Source organism: Scyliorhinus canicula, chromosome 1 (assembly GCF_902713615.1).
Source record: "Scyliorhinus canicula chromosome 1, sScyCan1.1, whole genome shotgun sequence".
NCBI lineage: Eukaryota > Metazoa > Chordata > Chondrichthyes > Carcharhiniformes > Scyliorhinidae > Scyliorhinus > Scyliorhinus canicula.
In genome coordinates this window covers 236,300,107-236,321,411 of record NC_052146.1, presented here as the reverse complement: position 1 = coordinate 236,321,411, position 21,305 = coordinate 236,300,107, and the positions used below count along the sequence as shown (strand labels likewise).

The 21,305-nt window shown below is 46.2% G+C and overlaps 1 protein-coding gene across 2 annotated transcripts in view; it reads right to left on the bottom strand.

The window, feature by feature from the left end:
- Positions 1–21,305, bottom strand: part of LOC119972555 (polyribonucleotide nucleotidyltransferase 1, mitochondrial) — a 96,257-nt gene that overhangs the window by 32,023 nt on the left and 42,929 nt on the right. For both annotated transcript variants that reach the window (XM_038809446.1, XM_038809456.1), the window contains 6 exons: positions 17,644–17,695; positions 17,496–17,553; positions 16,238–16,334; positions 13,627–13,729; positions 11,033–11,103; positions 1,284–1,320 (listed from right to left, as the gene is read on the bottom strand). In XM_038809446.1, coding sequence (XP_038665374.1) covers positions 1,284–1,320; positions 11,033–11,103; positions 13,627–13,729; positions 16,238–16,334; positions 17,496–17,553; positions 17,644–17,695 — 418 coding nt within the window. The remainder of the gene's footprint in view (positions 1–1,283; positions 1,321–11,032; positions 11,104–13,626; positions 13,730–16,237; positions 16,335–17,495; positions 17,554–17,643; positions 17,696–21,305) is intronic.

Here is a 21,305-nt window from a genome sequence, read left to right as displayed (position 1 = left end):
CATATGTTAATGGCAGGAATTTGCAGTCTGTGGCGGTGAGGGTGATTTACTAATAACCATGAAGTATATATTGCCACTCTCGTGAGAATTTCATCTCTCTCTTGTGTTGTGGTACTGCAACTTTCTTTACTGGACATTCACAGCATGGAGTAGTCATGATGTCACCAGGCTGCTCAACAGTGAATTACATGGAAGGGCTTTAAACACCCCCGCAAACTGGGAAACAAAAAAACAACTGGGGTTGGGGATGTGCTGGATAGAGGCAATGTCATAGGAACCCTGAGTGACAGACTGCAACTGCAGGCTTCTGCACTTATCTGCACATACAAAACATTCCTATATTCTGAAGATGCGATTTGTTTTAGAGGGGTAATAACAGCAAGTACCAACAATTTGCTGTCAATCCGGGGGCCGGTTTCGCTCAGTGGGCTAGACAGCTGGTTTGTGATGCAGAACAAGGCCAGCTCCGGTTTCCTCCCACAAGTCCCAAAAGATGTGCTTGTTAGGTGAAATGGACATTCTGAATTCTCCCTCAGTGTACCCGAACAGGTGCCGGAATGTGGCAACTAGGGGATTTTCACAGAAACTGCATTGCAGTGTTAATGTAAGCCTACTTGTGACACTAATAAAGATTATTATTAAACAACTGCTGAAAATATGAAATATGTATATAATACATAGGATTTGTAAGATGGGCAAATATTTTTATTCAAATAAACATTTGTTGCAGAGGCTGGATACGGAATGGTATAACAAAGTCACTAAATAGGTTTCAGCCATTTTATTCACTATGTTGGATTTTAACCAAAGAAAGCAGAAATGAGGGATCCTTGACCCGAGGGGTCAACTCTTTGTCTCCAAAGAAGCTGCCCAATCTGCTGAGACTTTCCAGCATTTCCTGTTTTTATTGAAGCAGAAGTGAGATCTGCATTACCAACTTCTCACTGTTGCTCAGTGGAATCAGTTGAAAGATGTCCCTCCATTTAAAATCTTTTGCTAACTTGTCCGATGAGGAATGGATTTCTTTTGTGTACATATCTCTAAATGCAAATGCATTTACACTGGGAAATCTGCTATCTATAGGAAACTTACAGGGAAAAATTATGCAAACAAATGTCAGGGTATGAATCTATGGATATGGTGCAGGTTACAAATATTAGAGTTTGCTTTAACAAAACAGAGCACTGATCGATCACATCCAGTGAAAGTTCAACTGTACTTTATGATTGAAACAAATTAAAATCTATTGCAGTAATCTTGAACGTTGAAGAAGGTGACAATACCTCATAGTGCAGCATGAAATTTTTTTCTTTCACCCCACTGTGGAAGTAAAAAGTAAAACATTAGTTTGGGTAAAGCATAACAATTTATCAGGAAAATTTGAAACTCACAATCTGCAGACACAAGTCAGGATTTTCTCTGTGGGCTTCAGAAACCTACCACCATGGTAGAATTAGAAGCCCAATGCATGTGGGGAACAACCTCTCGGTTGTGTTTACTCCAACTTGGCCAATTAATGGCCAGAGGATGGGCTTGTCATCCAATGATGAATGGCGGGCAGGTTCTTGAAGCTGGCTGATCGATAAGAAGCCCTCCAACACTAAAGGAGGAGGAGTTGGCCTTTTCAGGTAAATGAGAAAGTGGGAGCTCAAAGATGCAGGCACCCTCTCTCCAAATTTTAATGAAAAAGTGGGCTCAATAGCCAGGCCACCACTGTGAAACCAGGCAATCTCTCCCTCAATGCCAGCAAAACTAAAGAGCTGGTCATTGACTTCAGGAAGCAAAGTGCTGTACACACCCCTGTCAGCATCAACGGGGCCGAGGTGGAGATGGTTAGCAGTTTCAAATGCCTAGGGGTGCACATCTCCAAAAATCTGTCCTGGTCCACCCACGTCGACGCTATCACCAAGAAAGCACAACAGCACCTATACTTCCTCAGGAAACTAAGGAAATTCGGCATGTCCACATTAACCCTTACCAGAGGGGGATGGATACCTCCTAAAATAAGTTTGTGCGAAGAATAATGAGCTGGACTAAGCTCAAGAAGGAAAAATTAGGGGATTGGAAGTGATACACACCTTGGATGCAAGACAATACGCCACTGTACTTACCTTTCTTGCCCTGTGGACTTCACAAAATGCTCACTGCACTGGACCCAAGAGTACAGTACAACGGTCCTGCTGTTTACACCTCAGCAATCTCCAACTACACCTGCTTTGGCCCAGTTGGTATCTTCCGCTATCATAAGGGAAGACCATTGCCTCCAGGCTCTTGCAGCCCCCAACAACACATCTAAAGAGGTGCTGCAGAAATAAGCCCATCTCAAATCCACAGGAATAGGTCAGTGGCTGCAATGACAATTCTAAACTCCTTCAACTTAGCTGGTTGGGAACTCGGCCGGGCGGCGAGCAAGGAGGTCGCAGGGAGAGGGGCTCCCGCAAGCGCCAAACAAGGAGAACACCCCCCCCCCCCCCGACAGGCCGGACGGCAGCGGAGGAGCCGGAGCGGAGGAGCCGGAGCGGGAGCGGAGGAGCCGGAGCGGCAGCGGAGGAGCCGGAGCGGCAGCGGAGGAGCCGGAGCGGAGGAGCGGCAGCGGAGCGGCGACGGCAGAGGAGAGGCAGCGACAGGGGGGCTTATTTACGTTTTGGTATGCTGTACCCAGCAAAACTCTGGGTCACATACCAACACAAGGAATATTTCTTTACAGCCCCTGCCGAGGCGAATAGATTCGTCGAGGAGCACGGGCTGGAAAAACGCCATGGGAAGTAGGGACGAGGGGCCCATGGCAAGGAGATACGTCATGCCGACGGGGGGGTGGGGAGGGGCGAGGCAAAGCCAGCCCCCTCCCCCCTGGCAGGAACACCCAGAACGAAAAACAACCCAATGCCCAAGGGCCCGCTCCAGGTGGGAGGCCAGGCCCCGGCACGAGGGAACGGGAGTACTGGAGAGGGGAGAGGGGAAGCGGGACAGCAACCTCCGAGAGGGGAGCCACCGTGCTAGCAGGAAAGCTAGCGAAGGGGGCGCGCAACAGAGCAGGGCCACAGCGCACCCCCAACAGGGGGGAAGGCGCCAGGCAGGGGAGGGGGGGGGATCACCCATCAAAGGTGGGAGAGCAAATGGGGACAGGAATGGGGGAGAGAGGGGCAATGGAGGGGTATACAGGGGTATCCCCGAAAGGGATAGAGCGGGGGGGGGGGGGGGGGGGGGGGGGCACTCGGGGGGCGAGAGACCAGGGAGGGGAAATGCAGGGACGAAGGGACAAAAGAGGCCAGTAAGGGAATAGGGCCACAAAGTGCCACAGACAAGTGCTCGAAACAGGGAACTGCTGCAAGCACCCACCCAGTACGGTCTGTGGGTGAAGGGGCCCCCCGGAGTGCAGGGGACTACCCGCGTGGCGGACACACAGTGGACGGCCATGGCGGGTGTCCCCGGGACAAGGGGGAACCCCGGAGCGCAGGGACCCGACCGCATGGGGAGAGCAGTGATAGTGGACATCCTGGACGGCCCCCTAACAAAGGGAAACCCCAGAGGGCAGGGGCGCGTCCACCGGACAAATATGGTTAACCCCACAGGAGCAAGGGGGCAGAAGCCCCCCACCAGAATAGTCACCTGGAACGTAAGGGGACTTAACGGCCCAGTGAAGAGATCTAGAGTCCTCACCCACCTTAGAAACATGAGGGCCGACATAGTCTTCCTCCAAGAGACGCACTTGAGGGAGCAGGACCAACTGCGGGTAAGAAAGGGCTGGGTGGGACAAACCTATCATTCCTGTTATGGGGCAAGGGCCAGGGGGGTGGCGATCCTGATTGGCAAGAGGACAATGTTTAGGGCGACAAAGACGGTTACGGACCCAGGGGGACGGTATGTCATGGTCAGCGGGGCCCTGGATGGGGCGCCGGTAGTTCTAGTTAACGTGTACGCGCCCAACTGGGACGACACGAGCTTCATCCAAAAGACCATGGCAGAAATCCCGGACATAGCGACGCACCGACTAATCATGGGGGGGGACTTCAACTGTGTACAGGACCCAACGACGGACAGATCAAACCCCAGAACGGGGAAAACCTCAAACATGGCAAGGGAACTCAGCCACTATATGGAGCAGATGGGAGCAGTAGACCCCTGGAGATTCGCCCACCCGGGGGAGAAAGAATTCTCTTTCTTCTCCCCAGTACACAACGTGTACACCAGAATTGACTTCTTTGTGGTGGGGAAAACGGTGCTTCCAGAGATAGACAAGGTGGAATACTCCGCAATTGTGATATCAGACCACGCTCCACACTACATGGATGTGCGGCTAGAGACGGGAAGGGCCCAGCGCCCCAAATGGAGGTTGGACGGTGCCTTACTAGCTGACAAGGCCTTCAGCGAAAGGATAGCGCAGGCCATAGCGGAGTACACTGAGATCAACCAAAACGGGGAGGTCTCACCCTCCACGTTCTGGGAAGCGCTTAAGGCCGTACTAAGAGGGGAAATCATAGCCTACAAAGCGCAAAGAGATAGGGAGGAAAGGGTGGCTAGGCAGAAGCTGGTCGACTCCATACTGGAGGTAGACCATAAATACTCCGAGGCCCCGACTGTAGAACTCCTGGCGGAGAGAAAAGAATTACAAAGGAACTTTGACCTGCTCTCCACCAGGAAAGCAGTACACCAACTCCGCCAGGCACGCGGGGCCCTATACGAACACGGAGACAAAGCCAGCCGCCTGTTGGCCCACCAGCTGAGAAAGCAGGCAGCCAGCAGAGAAATTGCGCAAATCAGAGATACCAGAGGCACGTTGGAAACAGAACCAGAGAGGATTAACAAAACCTTCAAGGCCTTCTACCAAGAGCTGTACACCTCAGAGCCCCCAACGGGGAAGGCTGGGATGAACCGGTTTCTTGACGGACTGAACATACCAGTTGTGGGAGAGGGCAGAAAACGGGATCTGGGAGCACCACTAGCACTGGGAGAGATCATGGAGAGCATTAGCTCCATGCAGGCGGGGAAGGCGCCGGGACCGGACGGATTCCCGGCGGACTTCTACAAAGAATTTGCGACAGCGCTGGCCCCGCACCTGCGGGAGATGTTCACAGACTCGCTAGCTAGGGGCACTTTGCCACCCACGTTAGCACAGGCCTCAATCTCGCTGATACCTAAGAAAGACAAAGACCCAACGGAATGTGGGTCATACAGACCCATATCTCTGCTGAATGCAGACGCCAAAATACTGGCCAAAATCCTAGCCAAAAGGCTAGAAGACTGTGTACCTGAGGTGGTCACAGAGGACCAGACGGGCTTTGTCAAAGGTAGACAGCTGACCGCAAACATCAGGCGCCTGCTGAACGTGATAATGACCCCCTCCGGGGAGAGAACACAAGAGGTGATCGTCTCCCTGGACGCAGAAAAGGCCTTCGACAGAGTCGAGTGGAAATACCTCATAGAGGTACTGGAGCGGTTCGGGCTTGGAACAGGGTTCACCGCTTGGGTAAAGCTCCTGTACAACGCCCCCATGGCGAGTGTACAGACCAACAATACCAACTCCCAATACTTCCAGCTGCACAGGGGCACCAGACAAGGATGCCCACTGTCCCCGCTGCTGTTCGCACTAGCAATTGAACCGCTAGCAATCGCGCTCAGGGCAGCAAAAAATTGGAGGGGGATCCGAAGGGGAGGTAGAGAGCACAGAGTCTCACTCTATGCGGATGATCTGCTCCTCTATATCTCGGACCCACAAAGCAGCATGGACGGAATCATCGCGCTCCTGAAAGAGTTTGGAGCCTTCTCGGGCTACAAACTCAACATGAGCAAAAGTGAGATCTTCCCAGTACACCCGCAAGGGGGGGGGCAGCAGCACTAAAGGGGCTGCCGTTCAAACAAGCCCGACATAAATTCCGCTACCTGGGGATCCAAATAGCCCATGACTGGAAAGGGATCCACAAATGGAACCTCACCAGCCTGACGGAGGAAGTTAAAAAGGACCTGCAAAGATGGAACACACTCCCGCTCTCCCTCGCGGGGAGAGTTCAGACGATCAAAATGAACGTACTGCCCAGGTTCCTCTTCCTGCTTAGATCCATTCCGATCTACATCCCCAAGGCCTTTTTCAAAGCGCTGGACAAACTCATCATGGCGTTCGTATGGGGGGGTAAAAATGCTAGGATCCCAAAGAAGGTCTTACAAAAAACAAAAACCAGGGGAGGGTTAGCCCTCCCGAATCTACAATTCTACCACTGGGCAGCAACAGCCGAGCGAGTAAGGGGATAGATCCAGGAGCCAGAAGCTGAGTGGGTGCGTGCGGAGGAGGCCTCCTGCATGGGAACCTCCCTCCGGGCCCTCGCCACGGCAGCACTCCCATCCCCACCCAAAAAACACTCCAGCAGCCCAGTGATGACAGCCACCCTCCAATCCTGGAACCAACTGCGGCAGCAACTTGGCCTGACCAAAATGTCGAACAGGGCTCCCATCTGCAACAACCATAGGTTCAAACCAGCACTGACCGACGCCACCTTCAAAAGGTGGAGGCAGGACGGGGGGACACTGACAGTCAGGGACCTATACACGGACGACAGGATCGCAACACTGGACGAACTGACAGAGAAATTTCAGCTAGCTGGGGGGAACGAGCTACGGTACCTGCAGCTCAAAAACTTCCTACGAAAGGAGACAAGGACGTACCCACAACCGCCACGACAGACACTACTGGAAGACCTACTGGACGCAAGTATCCTAGAGAAAGGGAACTGTAGTGACATGTATGACCGACTGGTAGATAGGGACGACACCGTACTGGACGCAACAAGGAGGAAATGGGAGGACGACCTGGGGATGGAGATCGGGTGGGGACTCTGGAGCGAAGCACTGCATAGGGTCAACTCCACCTCCACGTGCGCAAGGCTCAGCCTGACGCAACTAAAAGTGGTACATAGAGCCCACTTAACAAGAACCCGTATGAGTAGGTTCTTCCCGGAGGTGGAAGACAGATGTGAACGGTGCCAAAGAGGCCCGGCCAACCACGCCCACATGTTCTGGTCTTGCCCCAGACTCGTGGAGTACTGGACAGCCTTCTTCGAGGTTATGTCCAAAGTGGTGGGAGTGAGGGTGGAGCCATGCCCGATAGTGGCGGTCTTCGGGGTTTCAGAACAGCCAGATCTATTCCTGGGGAGGAGGGCGGACGCCCTTGCCTTTGCCTCCCTGATCGCCCGCCGTAGAATCCTGTTTGGCTGGCGGTCAGCAGCACCGCCCAGAGCTGCGGACTGGCTGTCCGACCTCTCGGAATCTCTCCAAATGGAGAAAATCAAATTTGCCATCCGAGGGTCGGACGACGGCTTCCACAGAACGTGGGAGCCATTCATGCAACTGTTCCGGGACCTATTTGTGGCCAATGTACAAGAGGAAGAATAGTCGGGGGAAGGTAGCGGGAGGGGGGGGGGGGGGGCTACAGGTTCGTTACGGGGGTTCGATGGCTAGCTAAGGCCCAAAACCAAACTAAATAAACATGTTGAGGGGGGGGGGGGCGCAGTTACTACTACGAAGATGCTTACCTGTAAATATGTATGTTAATTTTTGCGTGTTTGTTTTTTTTTTTTTCTCTCTCCTAACAATTTGTAATTTGTTCAATATAAAATATGAAAACTGAATAAAAACATTTATAAAAAAAAACTTAGCTGGTTGGAGTGTCCTGCTAAATACTGAAGTCATGCGCATGACCATCTCATCTGCAGTCACTAATTAGATGTGAAAGTAAAATGACAATGAGGTGACTCATGAAACAGATGATTAAAAAGTAATGAATCTTGACTAAGTTATTAGTGAATTTATGTAATTAATAAGTACATCGGAAAGATGGAATTTTTCTTCAAAGATAACTACACTATAAATGTGAATGTTTCTGCAACATGCTACTATCAGAAACTGTTCAGGCAACGGAATCTTTCTAACTTTTAACAAGTTACAGGACGCCACAGCCTGTCAATGACTGCCTCAAGAATAAAGTGCATTGTTCATAATCTGATTGTTAGTAAATAAGGAAGCTATTGCATTCCATGGATGTCCTTTTGAACTGAGGTGTTACCAATAGAAGGTGTAATTAAAGATTAACTAAATTAACGTAACAACGGCGAGAACCAATCAATAAGCTAACAGGTGCCTGACCGAGAGCAGTATTAAAAGGGATAAAAATGGGATCCTGTAAGGGTTCATTGTAAGCCACGATTGGAGACTCAGGAGTACTTACTTTGTGACAATTTCCACAAGTCAATTAAAGAGCAAAAACCATGCACCAGAGGGATTGCGGTAGTAACCAGCATTTCAAAGGGATTACGCAACTGATTGGCATCGTAAAAGAAGTTGCCCAAAGGTTTGATAATATATCTTTCTTTAATAAACTTTCTGAATTTATTTCATCACAAAGAGAACTGTCTTGCCTTAATTCATTAAGTCTCGTATGAACAAAAGTAAATTAAAAAGTGAGTTAATTTGAAGCTGATTTACAAACAGATTGAAAACAAAAGGGCAATAGAAATTGTTACATTAAAATCTTAATAGTACTGGGACCTCAGCTTTTCATCATATATATATATCACAGACTTGAAGGAATGGAGATTTGAACATCCAAGTTTGTAGATTGATATTAGGTTGAGAAGCAGGAAGTTGTGCAGATGAGAACAGAAAATTACAAAGGAACATAGACAGATTAAGTGGATGCGAGGTTGGGGGGTGTGGTGGTAAACCTACATATGGCGATCAGTGTGGGTAAGTGTGAGGCCATCTGCTCTGGAATTTATTCAATGTAATCAGATTCATTTTTTTTTTAAGGGTGAGAAAATCAGAATTGTGGAAGGGCAATATGATTTGAGTGTACATGCACACAGATCACTAATAGCTTGTAGACAGATCCAAAAATAATTAAAGAAAAGACAAATGGAGGTTGGCTTTACTTTCAAGAGGTCTGGAATACATTGGGGAGGAGGTTGTGCTTCAGTTATACAGAGCCTCGATAGACCAGTCTGGAGTATTTTCATTCAGTTTTGGGACTGCGCCTCAGGATGGATCGCCATGAGGCCACACCCCTTTAATTTGGAAAAGATGATTTTCCGACTTTCAACTGACTGGAAATTTTGCACTTTGAAAACGAGGCAGAACAAGCTACTTAAAAATGCAAACCCACCTTCTAAGATGGAGGTGAAAAATTAAAAAAAAATACTCTCAGGAGAGTGTGAAGGGGGACACATTACCTCTAATTCAGAGATCCATCAAAACTTGTCATTGCATTTTAATGCCTTTACCTTAGACAAAGTGCTGGATATTGAAACAATGGCTGCCACAAACAGACTCCTTGAAAATACCAATTGGATGAAGTTTTTCAGGCCAGGCTGCAGTGAGATTGCAAGAAAGTTGGCAGCAACAGAAATAGCTTGAAAGCTGGTGTCTCTCTTTTGGAACAAGTGAATTAGCCAGTTCAGAAGCCAACTTTACTATAAATCTACCACCAAACCGAGATCTCTTAATAATTGCATCATCCTCTACATCTGACCATATCTACGAAACCAACTAATCCAGATCAGCTCCAATATTTAAAAATCTATGCCTCCGGGACAATCAAAGGACATTTAACAATATATTATTTTTACTGACTCTTAATTTCCTTTATCTGATACATATGTGCATGGCATCGGGTTTAGTGGTTAATAAATTTGCTCTTTTTGTGACTTCAGTAAATCTTTTTTGATTGGCTCCTTATCGCTTAGTTTAAACAGTGAAAAAGAAACCTATACCATTGTTGTGATCAACTGAAACTGAATAGAGTTGAGTCATTTCACCCCTTCTCACCTGGTCATAACAGGATATATATGCCTTGCAGGGAGTACAGCACAGGTGCACCAGAATGATACCACGACTTACAGGGTTAAAAACAGGCTGCATAAGCTTGGCTTGCATTTCCTAGAGTATAGAAGTTTGAGTGGTGATGATATTGAGGTGTTGAAAGTGTCAAAAGAATTTGATAGAGAAGGTATAGATATTTCCTCTGTGCTTAATCCGGAAAAGGAGGGAAATTCCTAAAATTAGAGCAAGGACATTCAACAGTGAAATCAGGAAGCACTTCTTCAAACAAAGGTAATAGAAATATGGAAGTCTCTCCCTAAAGTGACTGTGGATGCTGGGTCAATTGAAAGTCAAGATAGGATTTGATACCGTGCTCCACGGGGTGGTAGAGGAGGCAGCGTGGGGAGGGCGTGGGGGTGGAGGGGGCCGTGTGGGGGTAGAGGTGGCAGTATGGGAGTGAAGAGGGTAGTGTGGGGGGGGGGGGGGTTGAAGGGTTGGTGGTCTATGTGGGTGGAGGTGGAGCGGTGGTGGTGGTGACGCACATGCCATGAGGAACTGCAACTCAATGGGGTCTCACTTGCTTGATAGATTTTTGCAAAGTAAGGATATCAAGGGATAGAGATCAAAGGCAGGCAGATGGAATTAAATTACAGATCAGCCATGATCTCATTGAAAGGCAGAACGTGCTCTCGCTATTGAATGGTCTGCTGTACCCATGCAAAGAGGATTGGCAAGTTTACATTTACGATCCAGACCAAGGCTCTGAAATGTGATTGCTAGGATCAGTCAACGTTAACAGTTTACACAGGCTCAGGACTGAATCAGAAATATGTAAATATACTTCTCAGTTGGTCCCACATTTCAACGTTAACAGCTTTCTGCAAGATTCTTGACTGATATTCTTTCCCTCCTACATTTGGGACCGAGAAGCACCAGGTTTTGAATAAAATTATGGTAAATGCTAGAGTGGAACAAGTCTGGAACAACTGGGTGTTGTTTTTTGCAGAATCCATTTCAGTGAGGGATTAAAACAGCTAATAAAATCCTGCCATGACCCCTTCACCAAAAATGTTTCAGTGAATTATTTTTATATAGTAACCTGGCTAAGGTGTTTTGTAATTTCTGAATCTAACACATTGCACATTTTATAAATAAATAGCTAGGTACAATGCAATTATTTTCAATAGCAGGGAAGCAAAATACACTGAGATGTGCCTGCAAAGCTCACCTTATAAGAGTGGTGATAAGATCAGTTTTAATACTTGATTCCACAGAATCGAAGGCTACTGTGCAAAGAACCTAGAAGGAAAGGTAAATAATTTGAAGACATTGTTTGTGGTACCCAAAATAAACCTTTTGTAAAAATAATGCAATAAATATATTTTGATGAAATTTCTGCACACAAGTTGTTCTTTCTCTACCCAATTTTCTACCCTTCTATCCTGAAGATTTGAAATGCTTGCTGGGGTACAGGGTTCAAGAGGTGCTCGCAGCTCTCTGCTATCTCATCTAAAAAAAGCCCATTCTTCATGTGAGAGTTTTAGGAGTCCACTCTATTAGAGAATATATCACAGTTAAGCCTGAAACTGTTATTTCCAAACACCCACATGAGTAGCAGGAGTTATTAATGATAGTATAATCTTTATTGTCACAAGTAGGCTTACATTAACACTGCAATGAAGTTACTGTGAAAATCCCCTAGTCGCCACATTCATACACCTGTTCGGGTACACGGAGTGAGAATTCAGAATGCCCAAGTCACCTAACAACACATCTTTCGAGACTTGTGGGAGGAAACCGGAGCACCCAGAGGAAACCCACGCAGAGACAGGGAGAATGTGCAGACTCCGCACAGACAGTGACCCAAGCCGGGATCGAACCTGGGACCCTGGCGCTGTGAAGCAACATGCTAACTACTGTGCTGCCATGCTGCCCAAAATAGCTATCCAGAGTATGATACTGGCTGATTGTTAATTCCCTGCATTTGAAGCTAATCCCAATGGGACATGCTCTCCACTGACCTCGACACAAACTGGGGAGCAAACCTGGAAGTCACATAGCATTTATGGTATAGCCAATCTGCATGAGGGCACTGAGCCATGAAGAATCAAAATAATGCTATCTTACACTTCAAAGATACCACCTGCAATTTAAAAAAATAATATTTCCTCCTAAAATTTTTATTGATTGTGACAAGCCAATACCATATCGTTGATTTGGCTAAATTATTATGTAAGAAAACATTTGCGCAAGTTAGTAAAAATATTTAGTAACAGCATAGATTCGACAATACCTATAGCATAATCTTGTATATGGGTTTACTTTCAATAATTTAAATGTTTTTAAAAAAAATGTTTTTTGCACCGTAAAACTCAACTTATGCACAAATTCAAATTAGCCCAAGTAGAACAGCAATGTGGAAATATTGTACTCAGAAAATTGAAACTTTCAAGTCAGACAGTCCAAACTAACTTTGAGGAATAGAGGGTACATTAAAACTGTTACGATCCCAGTTGGCTTTTTAACTGCACGGGAAGATCCCAGAATGGAACCATGGCTCAAAAGATCGTAACTTTTACTTTTTTTCCCAAATAAAACATGGAGGAGCAGAGTTGTAGGATTGTTAATTAGTTTTAAGAAGATAGAAACATTTATTGAGCCTGAAAAACATGGATTATGATGCAAGAGGCCTTTTCTCCCCTTTTTGCTTACCAATTACACACAGTTTTTAGGATTAACACTTATTACAAAGTACATCTTAGTTTACAATGGTCTTGTTAACACAAAGGGTCTTTTAAGCACACAAGATGGCTGTGGGCAAATATGCTCCCCACTCTGAATGTCAAGTGAATGTTTGTGGATGTCCACTCAGAATTCCCCCAGATGATTGTCATGTGAGAGTTTCCGAACCCACTCCCAAAAACACACAAAAATCTTCTTTCATAAGTATGCCTTCCCTTAGCGGTTTACATCCTAAATTCCGGACCAGGTTTTTCAAATTACACTTTCAAACAAAGATTCCACTCCACTTTTAACAGCTAATCCAGTCCAGGATTTCACACCAACCCCTTTAGAATTTTGTTGTCTTGACTGCTGTGCAAACTGTTCACAATTACTTTAACTCTTGATTTCCAGACTGCCATGAAATGGCATCAGACGTTTGTTTTACCTTTGAAGGCTGCTGTCCCACTTTAAATCTGGCCACTGCAATTCTCTCTTTAATCAAGAACACTTTATTTACTCTGCCTTGAATTCTTCTGAACAATATCTTGTTCTCTGTTTACTTAACTTCAGTCGTCTTAACTACTTTTTCTGTCCCAATTTCCTGGTTATCTGGACTGTAACTTGTACTTTAGGAAGCCAACCTCTTTGCAACTCCTGTCCTGTCCAGTCTTCCTTCTGGTAGAGTTGAGAGACGTTCACTCCCCAAGATCCTGTCTCCAACTGCCCACAAATTCAGTTAAAACTAAAACAAAAAACTTTTTTAAATGCTTACAATGACCTCCAGTTGCTAAGCAACCCCATGTGCTTATGCCTTTTATTTATTCTTCATGCCAAAGCCCTCTCCAAGCACAATAGAACACAGTTGGAACTTAACCAACCGCCCACACATACAAACACCTCTGTTTAACAAGAATCTAACTATAGATTTCACCCTTCCAGGCACTGAAACATTAAATTAAAGCCATTTAAAACTATACCTTGTTTCTAATGTTTACCAATTTAAACTACCTTTGTTTTCCTAACAAGATCAAATATTGGCATGCACATGTTGGCAAAGGTACATTTTTCTCCTGGATAGAATTTTAGTTTATTTAATACCTGTGTCTGTCCCCTCTGAAACAGTGCAGATCCATGAAGAGGTTTATACATATCAACTTCACAACTGATGTTCCTAAGCGATCTCAAGTCTCTACCATCACATCTGCAATACAATGGAAAGTGCTAAGCCTTTGGAGATTTAAACAACATTTTAATATTAAAAATAAGGTTACAACATAGAAATTTTCTAAGGTTATTATGAATCAGTTCTTTATATTTTTTCTAATTATATCTGACAACATTCATTTAAGCGCAGAATAATTTTTGACCTGTTATATTATAAAATACACAACTCCTTTCTGATAAAATCGACTTTATGCCATGAACCCAAAGGGTTAACCAAGCCAGTCAGTAATGAGCAGCAGTTTAAAGAGAGTGGGTGTGGTACAATGTACAAACTGTGCTTTCAACTATGGAACGCAGGTTGAAATTCATTCCAGATAAAACAATCGCCTAAGGTCTCGTGTTACTCATGTGTACTTCCAAACAGTTTTTTACGGTGTTGACAGGAGAATTAATCTCTTAATGTCAAAGTAGTAATTTGATGAACATCAAACAACAATTAATATTCTACCTAGTAATAGAATTCTTGTTTTTCTTTTTAAATTATTGTTCTCTTTTCTTTGATTTTGGGCTGTGGGCCCGAGGACATTAAGAGTCAATCATGTAATGTGGAACTGGGATCACGTTTCCTTCCGTTTTCTTTTCCCCACAGAATCCATCATATTTCCTTGCCCTGTTCCTGGTGCCAGATTAATTTAATTCAAATTTTCAACATGTCAATGTGGGATTGCTAGCCCAGTAACACAGCCACTTGGACAATACCCATGCTTGAGCTGGCATGTGGCAAGTAACATTTGTGCCACACAAGTGCTGGGCAATAACCATCACCAATAAGAGATAATTAAATCATTGGCCCTTGACATTCAATGACATTACCAGCATTGAATCCCCCACTATCAACATCCTGAGGGTTGCCATTGACCAAAAACTGAACTGGACTAGCCATATAAATGCTGTGGCTACAAGAGCAGGTGGGAACCCCGCCACCTGGATGTTCCCCTCCAAGTCATTCACCTTTCTGACTTGGAAATTTATTCGCCGATTCTTCACCGTCGCTCGGTCAAAATCCTGGAATTCCCTCTAAAGCACAGTGGGTGTACCTACACCACACGGACTGTAGTGGTTCAGGAAGCAGCTTACCACCACCACTATCTCAAGAGAAATTAGGGATGGGCAACAAAAGCTGGCCGAGCCAGCGATGCCCACATCCCGTAAAAATGAAATAATGGAAAAATTGCCAGTGCCCGTTCATTATAACAAAGCCAAGTGCAAAAGCAGATTACCTTCCAAGTCACATGCAATGCTATTTTAAGATTATTTGGCAGAAGATGTGCAAAAAAAAAAGTTCTATCTGTTCATCCGAAGGTGTAACACCTTCGGCGGGATTCTCCAAGCCGAAATCGCACTCGGCGTGGGGACGGAGAATGGGCGTCAGACCCGTGATCGGGTCCGACACTGCTCCCGTGATTCCGGTCGGGGGCCATTGAAAGAGGCCCCCGCAGCGATTCTCCAGGTGCAGCTGGCCGAGTTCCCGCCGGCGTGGTTCTCTCATGGTTCCACCCGGCATGGCAGCTGCGGACTCAGTCCGCGGCAGCCCTGGTGGGGCGAGGGGGGATCATTCACTGGGGGGGGGCCTCCAGGACGGCCAGGCTGTTGATCGGGAGGCACTGATCCACGGGTGCGTGCGATCTGGAGGGGGCCTATCTTCTTGGTGCCGGACTGCGGTGTGGGTCGGCCATGTCGTGCGTGGCGGCGCACCCATGAGCGGACCCCGACCGGAAGTGCAGGGCCCAGTATCGACAGCCACAGCTGCGAGGAGCACTCCGGGGCCCTGCTAGCCCCTTGCAAATCGCAGAATCACCCTGGACTTATTCCAGGTAAGTCCAGAGTGATTCACGCGCATTTGTCCGCGTGCATGGGGACATAGCCCCATTATTGGAGAATCCCGCTCCTTATCTCTGTTCAGTGTGTTTGCTGCTGACAGTCCAAAACACATTTGGGTACCTGAAGTTGCAAATTTTGAGCAATTATCTCACTCAACCAATTGATGGATTTAGTAAGATTTTTTTCAAACCTTAAGTTTTAGTGAATGAGCAATGAGCCTAGAGTTAAAAACAAATTAAATTTAGCATGAATCACATAATTACTATCTGAATGACAGCCAGTTATTACGTTAAGGAGTAACTCAATTTTTGTGACAAATTACATATCTACGAAGCTGTATTTTAGTGTTCGGCACCAGATTTGTTGTTAAGTGGATTTATATGTTTTCTTGCTTATATCATAATTATAGAACAATCTTCAAGCATTACTCATTTATATGACAATACTTTAAAGTTGAAATACACCATACTTCAATCAACACTTTGCTGCTATAAAAAGGCAAATACGAAGAAGCCCCGAACAGACCAGTGGGAGAGTGGTGAACTGTTCCTTTAAAATGTATTTTAATGCCCAAAAACTATTGTTCTTTTGAACATATTATAATGTAGTAAAATAACCATTAAAAATGTTTTACCTTAGTAAAATAACCAAAGAAATGTTTTACCTTAGATATTCATTCATAATAATATTTCGAAAAACTTCTCTGGAAACTACATTAAATGCCTCCATTACTTCATACGGTTCTGCCTCAGAAAATTTATCTGGAAGAGAAAATGGATTTAGCAACATATTACAAGGCTATTATTAGATCAGGGAATAGTTCAAAACCCAAAGCTTAAAGTAGAAAAATAGTCCTTAAAATGTAAATTGGTAATGCAAATGTTTCATGGAAATAACATGATTGCTGTTTCGAATTATGAAAGGAATTAGATAATGTGCACCATTGGTGGTATTTAATGGAGGCAATGGGATTTTGGTCGCCAACTTAATGCTTTCCACCCTTGGGATTATTTTAAAACTTTGTTTTTGGGATGTGTGCATCGTTGGCAAAGCCAGCATTCATTGTCTATCCCGAATGGACCTTGAGCCTCCCCGGACAGGCGCCGGAATGTGGCGACTAGGGGCTTTTCACAGTAACTTCATTGAAGCCTACTCGTGACAATAAGAGATTTTCATTTCATTTCATTTTTCAGCAGGTGGTGGTGAGTCAACTCCACCCGAGTGGCTCGCTAGGCCACTGCAGAGGAGATTTAAGTCAACCATATTGGTCTGAAATCACATGTATGGGTCAGGATGAGAGATTTGCTCCTTGTAGGATATGTGAATCAGGTGGGATTTATGACAATCCGATAGTCTCATATGAGACTAATATTTTATTCCAGATATATGTATTAATTAATGGGACGTGGGTGTCGTTGCCTGGGCCAGCATTTATTGCATACCCATCCTAATTTGCCCTCAAGGTGGTGGCGGCAAGCTACCTTCTTGAACCGCCACAGTTCATGCGGTGTAGGAACACCCACAGTGCTTTAAGGGATTTTGACCTAGCGACACTTAAGGAATGGCAATATAGTCTCAAGTTAGGATGATGTTTGGTTTGGGCGGGAAATACCAGGTGGTGGTGTCCCCATACGTCTGCTGCACTTGTCCTTGTAGATGGCAGTGGTTGTAGGTTTGGAAGGTGCTGTCTGAAGAGTCTTGGGGTCTTAAATAAATTTAAATGCTCCCTAACTGCCACAGCTGGGTTTGAAGTCCAGTAACATTACCACTACATATCGTCCCCAGTCCTCATATCATATCTGGGTTTGTTGCAGACTATTGCTGCGATTTTAAATAGAACATTGTACAACAATTATCATTCTATTATGCTAAAACAGTGCTCAATAAATTGTTGGCTTTTCTGATTACAAGCAAAATCATACCTCTTAACTGTTCTTCTGTCTCAAGCCTGACTTTATTAATGGCATCATCTCTTGAAACCTTAATTATAAAGTAAAATCATTTTAATTTTAAAAACCAAGTTAGGTAGTTAAAATTAACACTTAGCATTACAAGTGAAGAGTGACTCACTTTGTCATGAGTGAAATCTGAAAATACTCCACGGACCTTCTCAGAAGCAAGCCTGAAGAACAGAAGCAAATTATTTTACAGCCTTTGCTATAATATTTCATGAATGATAAACCTCACTGTAACTTATTTTTAATTGGAATACACTGTTACGATCCTGGACTAGGCTGCCCAAAGCTTTTGGTTCAATCCAATTAAGAACCAAAACTTTTTGTTTAAAGTGGACAAAATTTAAGATTCAAGACACTGGCCAAGAGAATAAAGCCATAAGATTCCAGTTTTTTAACAAAGAAAATAAACTTTACTATACATGGTCAGAAAAATAAAATAATTTACAATATCTATCTTATTTGCTAACATTCAGGGTTAACATGAGGTAAATGTGAATTAACAAGTAATCTGTGGTCAACACTGCACACTGAATGGCAGATGGACCAAGACGGATCCCACAGATCTCTCCGCAAACCCACCCAGAGATCAATGTTTACGGAGTTACGACTTCCGGCAACGGTGACGTGTTGAGCAGTCACACATCAGGTGGCTCTCCTCCAGACCACAAGAAGATAGGCATTTTTAGTCGAAATTAGCTTGAAAATTCGCACTTATCTCACCCACAATTAAGAAAGGGAGAGGATCCAAGGGCGATAATTGCTAAACTACCTCATTACCAGGATCAGGAGAGGATCCTGCAGTGGGCAAGGCAGACGAAGGTAAGCAGCTGGGAAGGACATAGAATCCGGGTCTACCTGGGACAGACCTGGCAAAGCGCAGGGCCGATTTCAACCTGGCGAAATCGGCCCTGTACAAGAGCAGAGTGAAATTTGGAATGCTGTTCCTTGCCAGGCTCTGGGTCACGTTCCAAAACAAAGAACACTATTCAACAGCCTGGCAGAGGTGACGCATTTGTTCAGATGAATGGCCTGGACAAGGGGCAGGAAAGGCAGCATAGAGGACGAAGCTGAGGAGGAAAAAGGGCAAAAGAACTATGATGGACATACACTATGATCATGTGGGACAGCACTGCCTCGCTCTGAACAGAAACGTCAGACCAGAGGGAAGGGCGAGGGCAGCGGAAAGCAGGAGAGGGTGAAGAGGAGACAGAGGGAACAGCTAATTAGCGGGCATTGGAAAGGAGCAAGATCAGCCCCGGGATGGGGGTCAACATACAATGGAGAAAGCCAGCGCTAAGAAGCACAAAAGCAAGGGGCGGGTTGCAGCGCTTCTGGCAAGGGGGGAGGGGGGAAACACAGGGACAAGGATGGGGATCAAAGGAGAGAAGGGGAATCACAAGGATAAGAAAGGGATGTTTCTCAGATTGGCTTCATCAGGTAAGGTGCAGGTTGAGGGAACAAGATGGCGTCGCAAGCAACCACGTTGGGGAGTCTCTGAGCAAAGGGAAACCCCAGAGAGCAGGGGCACACCCACGTGTGTACAGAGTTGGCGGCCACATTGGGTGCCCCCGGACAAAGGTAAATTCCTGAGCGCAGGGGACCCGGCCTCATGGTGAGAATGCTGACTGCAGCCATTTTGGACAGCCTCAGAACAAAGGGAAACCCCGGAGTGCAGTGGCGCCTCCACCAGGTAAGTATGGTTGATCTCGCGGGGAGGGGACAGAAACCTCCACGCCAGGATTATCACCTGCAATATTAAGGGACTTAGGGCTCAGTGAAAAGATCCAAAGTCTTCGCCCATTTGAGAAGTTTGAAAGCCGACATAATCTTCCTCCAAGAGACGCACTCGAGGGAGAAGGACCGACTGCAGGTGAGGAACAGCTGGGTGGGACAGATGTACCATTCATATTACGGGACGAGGGTGGTGGGGGGTAGTTACCCTGATTAGCAAGAGGACGGTTCCTGATCTAGGGGGACGATACATCATGGTCAGCGTAGTCCTGGTAAACGTGTACCTACCCAAAGGGGACGACACGGATTTTATAAAGAAGACCATGGCGGAAATCCCAGACATCAGCACACACCGACCGATCATTTTGGGGGGGGGGGCATTGCCGGACTGATCAAACCCCAGAACAGAGAAAAAGACAGGTATGGTCATGGGACTGGGAGCATTCATGGAGCAGATGGGGACAATGGACCAATGGTGTTTCCTACACCCCGGTGAGAAGGAATTCTCGTTCTTTTTACCGGTACACAAGGTATATACCCGTATCGACTTCTTGTGTGGGGAAATCTGTGCTTCCAGAAATAGTAAGAGTGGAATACTCCGCGATAGTCATCTCCAACCACGCTCCACATTACATGGATGCAAGGTTGGAGACGGACCGTGCCCAGCGCCCCACATGGAGGTTGGACATGGACCTTTTCGCCAACAAGGTCTTTTGCCAGAAAACACCATAGGCCATAGGCTAGTACATTACCACCAGAATGGGGAAGTCTCACCTTCCACGTTCTGGGAGGCACTGAAGGTGGTGATTAGGGGAGAGATTATTGCCTACATAGCTCATAGAGACAGGGAAGAGAGGGAAGCCAGATAGCAACTGATCGACTCCATCCTGAAGGTCGACAGTGGATATTCCGAGACCCCGACCGTAGAGCTTCTGGCGGAGAAAAAAAAGCTACAAAAGGACTTTAACCCGATTCCACCAGGAAAGCAGTGCACCAACTCTGCCAGACACAGGGAATCTTTTATAAACACAGAGGGAAGGCTAGCCACCTGTTGGCTCACCAACTGAGAAAGCAGGCAGCCACGAGGGAGAAAGCCCAGGTAAAAGGATAGCAGATGCGGTCTGGTAACCGAACCAAAAAAGGAAAACCAAGCATTTGAGGCCTTCTACAGGGGACTGTTCACCTCTGAGCACCCCCGACGGGAACTCGGGATGAAACGGTTCCTCGATCGATTGGACATGCCAGTTGTGGGAGACGATAGACAGAGGGAACTGGAAGCACCAATAGGACTGGGAGAGATCATACAGGGCATCAACACCATTCTGGTGGAGAAGTCGCTGGGACCAGACAGGTTCCTGGCGGACTTCTATGAAAAATTTGTTCCAACTCTGGCCTCTCACCTAAGGGAGATGTTCGCAGCCTCACTAGCAAGGAGCACCCAGTCTCCTCCGCTAACACAGGCCACCATATAGAATTTATAGTGCAGAAGGGGGCCATGCGATCCATCGATTCTGCACTGGCCCTGACAAAGAGCACCCTACTGTAGCCCACGTATCTCCCTTATCCCCGTAACCTCCACTTAACATATTTTGGACACGAAGGGCAATTTAGAATGGCCAATCCACCTAACCGGCACATCTTTGGACTGTGGGAGGAAACCGGAGCACCCGGAGGAAACCCACGCACACACGGGGAGAACGTGCGGACTCCGCACAGACAGTGACCCAAGCCGGGAATCGAACCTGGGACCCTGGAGCTGTGAATCAACTGTGCTAACCACTGTACTACCGTGCTGCGTAGATACACAAAGACCCGACGGAATGCGGCTCATATAGACCCATTTTGCTCATTAAAAATTTTTTTTAGACTACCCAATTATGGGGCAATTTAGTGTGGCCAATCCACCTAACCTGCACATTTTTGGGTTGTGGGGGTGAGACCCTCGCAGACAAGGGGAGAATGTTCAAACTCCACATGACAGTGTCCCGGGGCTGGGATCGAACCCGGGTCCTCAGCGCAATAGACAGCAGTGCTAACCACTGC